At 35.6% G+C, this 12,829-nt stretch overlaps 1 protein-coding gene across 1 annotated transcript; it reads left to right on the top strand.

Annotated features, from left to right (window-relative positions):
- The first annotated feature begins 4,586 nt into the window (after positions 1-4,586).
- On the top strand, positions 4,587-5,024 carry LOC128547720 (uncharacterized). The gene has a single exon (XM_053520833.1). The coding sequence runs from the start codon at positions 4,587-4,589 to the stop codon at positions 5,022-5,024; it is 438 nt and encodes a 145-aa protein (XP_053376808.1).
- The last annotated feature ends 7,805 nt before the right edge of the window (positions 5,025-12,829 follow it).

Genomic DNA, 12,829 nt, shown 5'->3' with positions numbered 1-12,829 from the left:
TCAAGTGTTTTACATGACCACATTTCCAAAATAAATGAACTAGAGTTTTCTTTTCACGTTTACAAAATGTACAATATTCTGTTATAGTCTTGTTCATTTTGAATAACGAAACATTGGTACCTAATATTCTATGAGAAATTCTAGTTTGTAACCATTGTAAATATGTATCAACACACGTAATGTAAACCCAGCAATAAATATGTTTCCATTAAGCATTATCAATATCAAAGATAGAGAAGTTGGATCAATCTACTGATTACCATGCCATTGGAAATTTTCGAACCTTTTTAAGTGGCACAAGATCTTATCTTTTTAATAACTGAATTTCTTCGGTTAAAAAAAAAGCTGCGTTTAATGAAATTCTGCATTGTAAACCAATTTGTTTCAAACGTGTAGAATTGCAACTCAGTATGTATACAGACAATATCAAATAGGAAAATGGGGCGAAAAAAATGGTAGAAAATAACGGATTCAAAAAGTTATCAGTTTTGGCTCTGTAGAAATACATTCCTTTATTTTGATGCATTGTTTTGGTTGGAATAATTCGATCCCTGATATGTTGGTAGCATTATCGTCGTAAAAAGCAGAACTTGTCACAGAAAATAAGTCATTCTTTCGATTTGTATACTGCACTGACAACATTCCTCAAGAAAAGGTAACTAAGTCAAAGACTTTTCAAATGGCCCTCGGTGTTTGCCTTGCTCATTGTGCGCTGCAGTCACTGGAAGTTCCTCTATTTCATATAAAAAAAAAGCTTGCAGCTCTTTACTGTGTCAATACCGCAGTAAACTATCTCTTTGGTAACCTTCGCCTGGACTCAGCTCGAAGTGATATGCAGTGTATTCGTCTGAGCTTGCCTCGCTTCCATATAAATTGTCATCTGTAGTAGTGGCTTCGTACACCCGGTAAGAACGATAGTATGCGGCCGTTGTCGATTCAACGTCGTAAACATTTTTTAACATCGCTCTACCATTAGACAAAATTACATCACTGAAAGTGGAATCGTCAAGTCATGATAGCTCAGTCGTAGGGCATTTGCCTCTGGATCAAGAGCCTCGGAGTTTGAACCCCGACAGAGAAATGGAGGTCACAGTTAGGTTGAGTAGCTGGATACGATCTTCAGATGACGGTAAAAAAGTGCAGCTGGTCTAACGCGGAGACTTTATTCTAGCAAGAGTGTATTCATACAGCTGCTGGTTCGACGCAATGAATTTATTCCTTAGCGGGAACTTATTAATCAAGTCTCTTTTCTCCACAAGTGAGATTTTCGGACTTTTTCGTAGATTTTCATATAAAACACTAATGTAATATCGTCACGTCGAGGCGGACCGAAAACTGTCAAATAGGCTACCACAACATAATTTCGAAAACAGTTTCCTGACCTTGGTTTTGCAGCTGCTTCCGATAGAATATGCATGCAAATACCATTTTTTCCCGTCGTGCAAAAGTAAATTTCTTTTCTCACACCGCCAAATGTCAGCATCTTTTAGTTTTGTGTTACCTTGAAAAGCATCGTTTGAATGCAGACGTAAATACTGTATCATCCATTCCCCAAAGAAACACAACTGTTTACTCGTCATTCCAAAATACTTCCATTTCCATTTATCTACCAGTTTTATGAAGTCATATCCTGAAGTTTAAATCTCAAATATCGGTCCGTGTCAACATTTTGATGTCAATTTGCATGAGATTTTCTTACGTTTAGATAACCTGTAAAAAGAACAATAATGTCGTAAACATTGTATGACATGCGCCCCGGAAATAAGTAATAGGAAAGTAGAATACAGACTTACACTAGAAAATAGAATCAGGTATAGAACGAAAAATTGCATTATCGTTTTAGACAATAAGAGCACCACCTTGCGGGTGCAGATGCTCATCTGATTTTTTTTGGTTTCTGTATAATTGCAATATAAACCTAACCATGATTTTCTAACTCCAAGAGGGAGCATAATTCTTGCAAAAAGCAATGCAGAGTTACGGTACTTGCTGTGCAATGTTAGTTTTTAATGGTGAATAACTGCTCCAAGTTTTAAATCGATATATTTGACCGTAATGGAGGAAAGTTGACCTACATGCAAAACTTATCCAAGAGATCTTATCTAATACACACCTGTATTTAAATACTGATTATTTATAATAAACCCAGCGCTGTTATAGCACTGAGCAGTATGCAAGAAAATGTTTTCTTCTATGTACCGCTTTTAATACTTTATGATTGTTTATTTGGGTCCTCTAATACGTTCAGACAAACGTGTGCACTACTAATCTATACCATTAACTTAAATGCTAAAAATGAAAGTGCGCGCACGCGGGACAAAATCAAGCTGAGTACAGTAATTGCATCCGGCGGAAAAAAACACTCGCCGACGCGCAGTATATATTTTTCTAAGTTTTCTAAGTATCGCTTTTGATACTTTATAATTGGTTCTCTTGGTCCATTCTAACGTCCAGATAAAGATGAGCACTAATTATGCTACAAAATTAACTTACATGCTAAAAATAAAGGTGCGCGTCGGCGGGACAAAATCAAGCTGAGTACAGTAATTGCATCTTGCGAAAAAAAAAAAAACACTCGCCGACGCGCAGTATATTTTTTTACTAAGTTTGATATAAATGTTTATTATGTGTTTCCTCTTCTTTTAGACCCTATCTACTATTGTATGATAGTCAGAGTATGAATACTGACCATTTTTCTTAGGTGGGTATCGACAAAAAGCTTTTAATAAAAAAGATAACGTAAACATACAGTTATCTAAAGATACATAATATGCACTGCTCGCCGAGGCGCAATAAATATTTTTCCTAAGTGATGATTTAAATGTTTTAGAAAGGGTACTCCCCATCCTGTAAGACACGGGTATTATTTTAGTCACATATATGCTAGCAAGATACTGTAGGTATGTAGTGACCAGCATGTCGTCGGTAGTAAAGCTAAAACGCGCTGTAAAAACGGCAAAAACGGCAATTTTCGTATTTCTGACAGGCATGGGTCTCGAACTTTTGTTCCTGTGTTAAGTTACACTATACATGCACCGCTATATATGGTTTTATTTTGTAGGTAGGGCTTTTAAGAAAGCAAATATATATCATACCTTACGGTATGACCTGCATTTTATCGGCAGTAAAGCTAAAACGCGCTGTAAAAAGGCTAAAACGACAATTTTCGTATTTCTGATAGGCACGGGTCTCGAACTATTGTCCCTGTGTTAAGTTACACTATACATGCACCGCTATATATGGTTTTATTTTGTAGGTAGGGCCTTTAAGAAAGCAAATATATATCATACCTTACGGTATGACCTGCATTTTATCGGCAGTAAAGCTAAAACGCGCTGTAAAAAAGACTAAAACGACAATTTTCGTATTTCTGATAGGCACGGGTCTCGAATTTTTGTCCCTGTGTTTACATACACCATGCATGTACCGCTATATATGGTTTTATTTTGTAAGTAGGGCCTTTAAGTAAGCACATATATATCACAATATAATATGAGCAGCAAAAAACGTGAGCACTACTAATGCTATAACATTAACTTTAATGCTGAAAATGCAAGTGTGCGTCGGCGGGACAAAATCAAGCTGAGTACAGTAATTGCATCCGGCGGAAAAAAAGCTCGCCGACGCGCAGTATATATTTTTCTAAGTTTGAAGTGCTTCTTCCTCCTCCTTTAGACTCTATCTACTATTTGTATGACAGTAAAGTATGAATATTAACCATTTTTCTGATGTGGGTATCAACAAAAAGCCTTTAATAAAAAAAGATAGCTTGAACATAGAGTTATCTAAAGATACATAATATATACTGCTCGTCGAGACGCAATAAATATTCTTTCTAAGTGATGGTTTTAATGTTTTAGAAGGGGTTCTTCCCTTCCTTTAACACACAGTTACTATTTCAGCCACATATATGACACCCACAAACTGTACTAAGAAGGTCGTATAAAACCCAGCGCTGTTATAGTACTGAGCAGTATCCAAGTAAATGTTGTTGTTTTTTTCTAAGTATCGCTTTTGATACTTTATAATTGGTTCTCTTGGTCCACTAAAACGTTCAGACCAACGTGAGCACTAATTATGCTACAACATTAACTTACATGCTAAAAGTAAAGGTGCGCGTCGGCGGGACAAAATCAAGCTGAGTACAGTAATTGCATCTTGCGGGAAAAACAAAACGCTCGCCGACGCGCAGTATATATTTTTTCAAAGTTTGATTTAAATGTTTATTATGTGTTTGCTTTTCCTTTAGACCCTAACTACTATTGTATGATAGTCCGAGTATGAATATTGACCATTTTTCTTATGTGGGTATCGACAAAAAACTTTTAATAAAAAAGATAACGTAAACATACAGTTATCTAAAGATACATAATATGTACTGCTCGCCGAGGCGCAATAAATATTTTTTCTAAGTGATGATTTAAATGTTTTAGAAAGGGTTCTCCCCATCCTGTAAGACACGGGTATTATTTTAGTCACATATATGCTAGCAAGATACTGTGGAGCAGTACAGTAGGCGTGACAATGTTCGCATTTCTGGAGTTAAAGAAACTGCGGAGGAAAATACGGACTAGCACGTCTTAGATATGGCAACCGCTGTTGGCTCTGATCTCAGCTTACAAGAAATAGCTGTTTCTCATCGCGTTGGGAAGCCAAGATCATCTGATAAACCACGCGATATTCTGGTCAAATTTATATCACGTCGCTCAAGAGATAAACTTCTTAAAAAACGCTCCCTACTAAAATCAAACGGCTATGAGGGCATCTTTGTAAATGAGGACCTCACCAAATACAGGTCGGAGCTGCTTTTCGAAGCCAAGCAACTTGTTAAACGCAAGCACATTATTGGTGCTTGGTCCACTGATGGAACAATTCTTGTAAAAGTCACTAAAGACAAAAAAGTTAGTGTCCACAGAATCCACACCAAACGTGACATCAATCGGTTCCTGTCATACACTGTAGCAGAAAACAGCAATTCCTCTTCTAATGTCGACTATTTTATTTTCCGCAGTATATTGGCATAATTTAAGTAGATCAATCATGAACTTTTCGTGGATTACCTGTATTGCAATCCGTTCAGTATAAGTTACTACCTGTGACGTTTCTTATCTACTTGTTATTGCACTGAGTATAATAATACGAATTTGGTCAAATAATTTGACTGTGATGTACTTATCTGCTCTTTTTGCATTGTAAAATAATTAATTATATATTGACTGTTATGTTAATTAATTGATTTTCATTTTTGATTACCATGCCTTAGTTAATACTGAAACTCTTGATTCAAAAATTAAAATGCTAAGATATAGCTAAACATTGTTATATTCCTGCATCTGCCGCTTGTAATGTTATTTTTCATACAAGACTGCGACCCAGTACAATTAATTCATCCAACTGTACGTTTTTTAACAGATACACGTGATGTAATTCCATTTGAAATTTTTTGTTAACCTTCTGGATCTGTCGTTTGTAATATTCTTTTTTTTTCTCACATGACAGCTTTGAAGTACAATGAATTAGGCCAGTTATAAATGAGTTATACGCGGTGTAGTTTCATTTTTTTTTATTCATTTTTTTGTACCTTCATGTTCACATATAACTGCTATCAGTATCAATATGAGTAAACTACTTTATCATGGTGTAATGCAATTTGTTTTCATACTCTGCCGTTTGTAATGATCTTTCTCATACACGAAGTTAATTCAGCCAATATGACTGATACATGTCATGTGGGGTAATTTCATTTTCATTGTGTTTTACTGCTATGTCGCCTGTAATGTTTTTTCTTTCCACACATGAATGCTATCCAGTACAGTTTATTCAGCCTAAATGACTAAACCTTATCAACTGAGATACAGGTGGTGTACTTTTGTTTTTATTGTTGTTTTTTTTTTTTTTTGTCGCTTGTATTTTGTTAATTCTTACACGACTATCACCCGGTATAGATTATTCAGCAATAATGACTGATCTTTTTTCATCAGAGATATAACTGACGTATTATTTAACTTTTTCTTGTTTATTGCTTTTTCCTGCATCTGTCGTTTTCTTTTAAGTTTCTTTTTCGTACATTAGTGCTGTCTAGTAGAGTTAATCCAGACAATATGACTGAACATTTTTGAAATGAGATTTATGTGGAGAAATTCCATTTTACTGTTTTTCTCCTTGCATCTGTTTGTAATGTTCTTTTTATACACGTTTTTCAGTTCAACCCAGTGTGATGTTTATTTATTTTGTGATGTTGAACAGTCAATAGAATTCTTCTTATCCAAGTTATTTCCGTCTAATCTATTTTAATAGCTATAAAACCTAACTATGTAGTATTTAAGCGTTTAGCAAATTAGTTTATCAGCATGTACATTAATGTATTCATCTATGTTCTTTACTTTTCAAAAAGTCACCCTAATTGTTTTCATCTTATCCCTCACACATCCTCAAATTTTTCATTTAACAGATCTAACAAATGTCGTATCTTTGCATCTATTTTCTTATTTGTCTCCAATACTTTGTATCTCTTAAAGTCTTTACTTACCTCTTAGCCTTATTTTGTCCGATTTGGCCTGTACGTCTCAAGGATATTGGATATGTTATTCGATTACCAATGACGGCGATTTTCAGATTCTTGCTGTCTATTTTTTCAATCACATAAATAAACGATTAACTTGTAACCAAGCCGTCAAGTACACATACAGATACCATGGGTTCCTACCTTTTTTCTCACATATGTTATTACTCATTACTATCCATAGTTGTCCAGTATTTGTCTTGTCGTTATGTAACTCCTTGTTAGCAAGCGCTTGTATTTACAACAATTTCAACTTCCCTCGTAGTAAAAATACTTTGCTCAACATGGACAGACTCTACAATAACTTAATGTTCATGGAATATGTAATCAACTGTTTATTTGTCGTTACTTCTGCAGCATGGATTGCATGCCTCCTGCTGGTTGCTGGGGACATACATAAAAATCCAGGTCCATCTTCATCCACGTCATCTTCTGACACTACTCCCACAAACACACTAATACATCTGAAATCTATATCTAATCATCTTTCTTTCGTTCATTTAAATGTTCAGAGCATACAGCACAAACTTGATATTCTATATGCCGAACTGTGTGACTTTGATATTCTTGCTTTCTCTGAAACATGGTTGAGTAACTCTCTCGCATCCGAAGATATAGTGTTGCATTCATTTCATAAACCTGAACGTAAAGACCGTACTGGTGATTCACATGGAGGTGTTATCTTATATCTAAAGGAAAACATCCATTACTTTTGCAGACATGATCTTGAGATCAACCGCCTTGAATGTATATGGGTCGAAATAGTTCTTTCCAACAATAAACATATACTTTTTGCAGTTTTTTATCGTCCCCCAAGTTCAGATGCATTATACAACAATCTTATAGAGGACTCCATCGGCCTAGCAATTGATACAAATGTCCCTGATGTTATAGTCACTGGTGATTTTAACTACAATGCCCTTGGTCCAAATCCACATCGGAACATATTATCCATTACACAGCAATTTAGTCTTGAACAACTTATTGACGAACCCACACATTTTACAGAAAATTCTTCGTCCTTACTGGATCTTATTTTCGTTTCAAATGGCAGTAACGTTCTTCTCACTGGCGTAGGTGAACATTTCCTGGAACAGGAACAGCGTTATCACACTCCTATCTATGCTCTTCTCAAATTTCACAAACCCAAACAGAAGTGTTTCGATCGACTAGTCTGGGAATATGATCGAGGTGATTACGACAGCATGCGAGAAGAACTATAAAAATTTTGACTGGAATAGCTGTTCTGATCAGGATGTAAACAAATATGCTTCTAATATAACTAGCCAAATTACTTCCATTGCAAAAAAAATATTCCAAACAAGAATATCAAAGTTAGACCCGTGACGTTCCTTGGATGAATAACGAGATAAGGAAATATATACGCAAGCGTAAGAGAACTTACAGAAAAGCAAGAAAAACAAATTCACCATACCAATGGCAGAAATTTAGACGCCTCCGTAATGAAACTGTCTTGCTGATTCGTGATGCTAAATCAAAGTACTTCATAAAACTTTCAAACTTAAAAATGGCTCTTTTTCTTCCAAAGATTGGTGGAATGTTTTAAAATCTTTTATTTCCAAATCCACTGACAACACTATTCCCTCACTGTACAATTCCAATACGCATCAAACCACTTTCTCTGACTTTGATAAAGCTAACCTCCTCAACGAGTACTTTCAGAAGCAGACGTATATTGATGATGGAAACCGAGACGTCCCAGACCTATATCCTTCAAACCAAGACTTAATGAACATCCATCTTTATCAAACAGAAACAGAAGATGTTTTAAAGTCCTTAAAAGTTAATAAGGCCGCAGGTCCTGACGGAATAAGCAACAGAATTCTTTTTGAAGCTTCTCACGAACTATCTTTCCCTCTTTGTGATCTCTTCAATGCCTCATTACAACTCTCTATTGTGCCGAATATGTGGAAAAAGCTCACGTTAGCGCAATCTACAAGAAAGGTGATGCCACTCTTCCTATAATTATCGCCCTATCTCCCTCTTAAATACCATTGAAAAAGTTTTTGAACGTCTTATTTTCCAAAACATGTTTTCAATCACCTTCATGATTCTCGTTTTTTTACTCCAGTGCAATCTGGTTTCATTCCAGGTGACTCAACAGTCAACCAACTTGTTTTCATATATGACACTCTCTGCAAAGCCCCTCGATAACGGTCTTGGTACGTGTGGTGTTCTTCGATATCAGCAAAGCCTTTGACAAAGTCCCGGCACAGAGGACTACTTTGTAAACTTAAACATGCTGGAATTACAGGTCCTCTCCTTAATTGGTTTGAAAATTATCTTTCTAACAGACGTCAACGAGTTGTCCTTCCTGGAGTTAAATCAAACTGGGCTTATGTAAAAGCTGGCGTTCCCCAAGGGTCAATCCTTGGTCCCTTACTATTCCTTATCTTCATAAATGATATTGTTGATGAAATAAGATCATGTGTTAACCTTTTTGCTGACGACACAAGTCTCTACGTTATAGTTGAACAACCAGATACAGCGGCAGGTCTTCTTCAGTCTGACATTCAAACAATATCTTCGTGGGCAGATAAATGGCTTTGTCACATTTAATCCTTCCAAATCCGAAACTTTGTTGGTATCAAGAAAACGAAATGGTCAACCACACCCTCCTCTTCAAATGTATAATCAATACATACCCGAAGTACCTGTCCACAAACACCTGGGTGTATTCTTGTCAAGTGATTGCTCCTGGCATCCTCAAATCAACTGCATCTTAGAAAAAGCGTGGAAGAGGGTTAACATTATGCGCAAATTGAAATTCTCGCTTGATCGCAGATCCCTTGAAATTGTATATCTCTCTTTCATAAGACCTTTACTTGAATATGCTGATGTGGTGTGGAGCAATTGTACCAAATATGAACTGGACCAACTTGATAAAATTCAAAATGAATGTGCACGCATTGCATCTGGTGCGACTAAGCTCATCTCAATAGAAAATCTACAAAAAGGAATACATTGGGAAACTCTCTCAGAAAGACGCTATAAACATAGACTCATCTTGTTCTTCAAAATGAAGTCGAATTTGACCCCCACATATCTGTCTTCTCTCGTTCCTGACTCAGGTGACACACGCTACAATTTAAGAAACTCGGACAACATCCCCGGTATACCCGCAAGAACAACACTGTATTTCAATTCATTTTTGCCTTCAACTATACGTGATTGGAACCTGCTTAACCCTGATACTCGCAACTCCCAAACACTGTCTTCATTTAAACGAAACTTAAACTTAAACAAGCGACGTACACCACTGTACTATTACGCTGGGGACAGGAAGTCTCAGGTTCTCCATACACGTCTCCGTACTAAATGCAGTGCACTGAATTATCACTTGTTCCTTAGAAATATTTCTCCTACACCATTATGCCAATGTGGCAATATTGAAACTAATCATCACTTTTTCTTTGAATGTACACTTTACAATGATTGCCGGAACGATTTTCTTAATAATCTGCGGAATTTTGATATTGACTTGGATACTGTTCTTTTTGGTAACCCATCCCTTTCTGATCAGGATAACATGACTATATTCTTCTACGTACAGTCCTTCATATCGGACAGCAAGAGATTCTTATAAGACAAATGACCCCTTTCTTTAAGACAGACTTCAACACTTCTATCTTTATATTTATAGTAAGACTATAACGCAATAGATATCATTTCATTATTATAACTTCACTTTATAACAACTCTATCTTCTTTTACTAACCCTTTTTCGTCTTTATTTTTCTTTAACAAAAATACTGAACTGACAATCTTTGTACATTCGTTTTCAGATAACATAACGACAACATTTTTTTTTCTTTCAAGTCCCATTTTAGCTACAAATTTATAGTATGTCTACAAGTTAATTGTCCGCGAAGGAGAACAATTCTATAAGACTAGTCTTCCATTCTTATCCTTTCCTAAGTTACAATATTCACTGTATGACTATGTATCAATGTATATGTTAACTATTTGGGAATAAATATGTTTAAACTAAGATACTGTAGGTATGTAGTGACCAGCATGTTGTCGGTAGTAAAGCTAAAACGCGCTGTAAAAACGGCAAAAACGGCAATTTTCGTATTTCTGACAGGCATGGGTCTCGAACTATTGTTCTTGTGTTAAGTTACACTATACATGCACCGCTATATATGGTTTTATTTTGTAGGTAGGGCTTTTAAGAAAGCAAATATATATCATACCTTACGGTATGACCTGCATTTTATCGTGTAATGTAACAGGTTTGAAAGGTTCGGAATATTGTATATTCTATAAATCATTGTTTAATATGCTACTTAGAAAGATGATAAACTATAATACTTGAATCTAAATTGAAAAGCTGAATTGTCAAACCTGTCACAAAACATGTAGCCAAAGGGTTAAACAGGTATACTTAGTTGTTTATATCATTTACTTCCGGGATCAAAGTTAGATATGTAAAGGAAAAAGGCACGACGAATTGCGTAATTTTACATAGGGGCTAGACTGCTTAATTAAATATATATTCTGAAATATAATTATCTACAGTCAGAGAGAGAGATTGAGAGTTACAGAGAAAGATGGGTTAAAATGCTAGATTGATAAGGTCACTTTTACTTAATAATATCTAGCTAAAATGTTATGTTTAAATATTAAAGACTGTTGCTATGATAAATAAAACTGGTTAAAAAGTTATGTTTGTTGTACTAAATGGCCACGCTACGTTACAATCGGCAGTAAAGCTAAAACGCGCTGTAAAAAAGGCTAAAACGACAATTTTCGTATTTCTGACAGGCACGGGTCTCGAACTATTGTCCCTGTGTTAAGTTACACTATACATATAGTTTTATTTTGTAGGTAGGGCCTTTAAGTAAGCACATATATATCACAATATAATATGAGCAGCATGCGACCGGCAGTAAAGCTAAAATGCGCTGTAAATAAAGCTAAAACGACAATTTTCGTATAGTAGCACTGAGCAGTTTGCAAGTAAATGTTTTTGTTTTTTTTTCCAAGTATGGCTTTTAATACTTTATAATTGTTTCTTTGGGTCCTCTAATACGTTCAGAAAAACGTGAGCACTACTAATGCTATAACATTAACTTTAATGCTAAAAATGCAAGTGCGCGTCGGCGGGACAAAATCAAGCTGAGTACAGTAATTGCATCCGGCGGAAAAAAAAGCTCGCCGACGCGCAGTATATATTTTTCTAAGTTTGATTTAAATATTTATCAAGTGCTTCTTCCTCCTCCTTTAGACTCTATCTACTATTTGTATGACAGTAAAGTATGAATATTAACCATTTTTCTGATGTGGGTATCAACAAAAAGCTTTTAATAAAAAAAGTGATCTTGAACATAGAGTTATCTAAAGATACATAATATATACTGCTCGCCGAGACGCAATAAATATTCTTTCTAAGTGATGGTTTTAATGTTTTAGAAGGGGTTCTTCCCTTCCTTTAACACACAGTATTTCAGCCACATATATGACACCCACAAAATGTCCTAAGAAGGTCGTATAAAACCCAGCGCTGTTATAGCACTGAGCAGTATCCAAGTAAATGTTGTTGTTTTTTCTAAGTATCGCTTTTGATACTTTATAATTGGTTCTCTTGGTCCACTAAAACGTTCAGACAAACGTGAACACTAATTATGCTACAACATTAACTTACATGCTAAAAGTAAAGGTGCGCGTCGGCGGGACAAAATCAAGCTGAGTACAGTAATTGCATCTTGCGGAAAAAAAAACGCTCGCCAATGCGCAGTATATATTTTTTTTAAGTTTGATTTAAATGTTCATTATGTGTTTCCTCTTCTTTTAGTACCTACCTACTATTGTATGATAGTCAGAGTATGAATATTGACTATTTTTCTTATGTGGGTATCGACAAAGAGCTTTAAATAAAAAAAGATAGCTTGAACATAGAGTTTTCTAAAGATATATAATATATACTGCTCGCCGAACGCCAAAAAATATTTTTTCTAAGTGATGGTTTAATGTTTTAGAAAGGGTTTTTCCCCTTCCTTTAACACACAGTTACTTTTTTAGTCACATATGTGCCACCCAGATACTGTCCTAAAAAAGTCGAAATAAAACCCGGCCCCTTTGTTATAGCACTGAGCAGATGAATGTAATGTTTTTTCTTCTAAGTATCGCTTTTGATACTTTATAATTGGCCTCTTGGTCCTGTAAAACGTTCAGGCAAACACGAGCACTACTTATGCTATAACATGAAACTTACATGCTAAAAATAAGGTGCGCGTCGGCGGG

The sequence above is a fragment of the Mercenaria mercenaria genome, chromosome 13, assembly GCF_021730395.1.
Source record: "Mercenaria mercenaria strain notata chromosome 13, MADL_Memer_1, whole genome shotgun sequence".
In the NCBI taxonomy this organism is placed as follows: Eukaryota; Metazoa; Mollusca; class Bivalvia; order Venerida; family Veneridae; genus Mercenaria; species Mercenaria mercenaria.
Note: the sequence above shows the minus strand (reverse complement) of the source record. Positions and strands in the feature narration are given on the sequence as shown.

Coding starts and splice junctions, on each gene's coding strand:
- LOC128547720 (XM_053520833.1), top strand. CDS start 4,587: ATGGCAACCGCTGTTGGCTCTGATCTCAGCTTACAAGAAATAGCTGTT.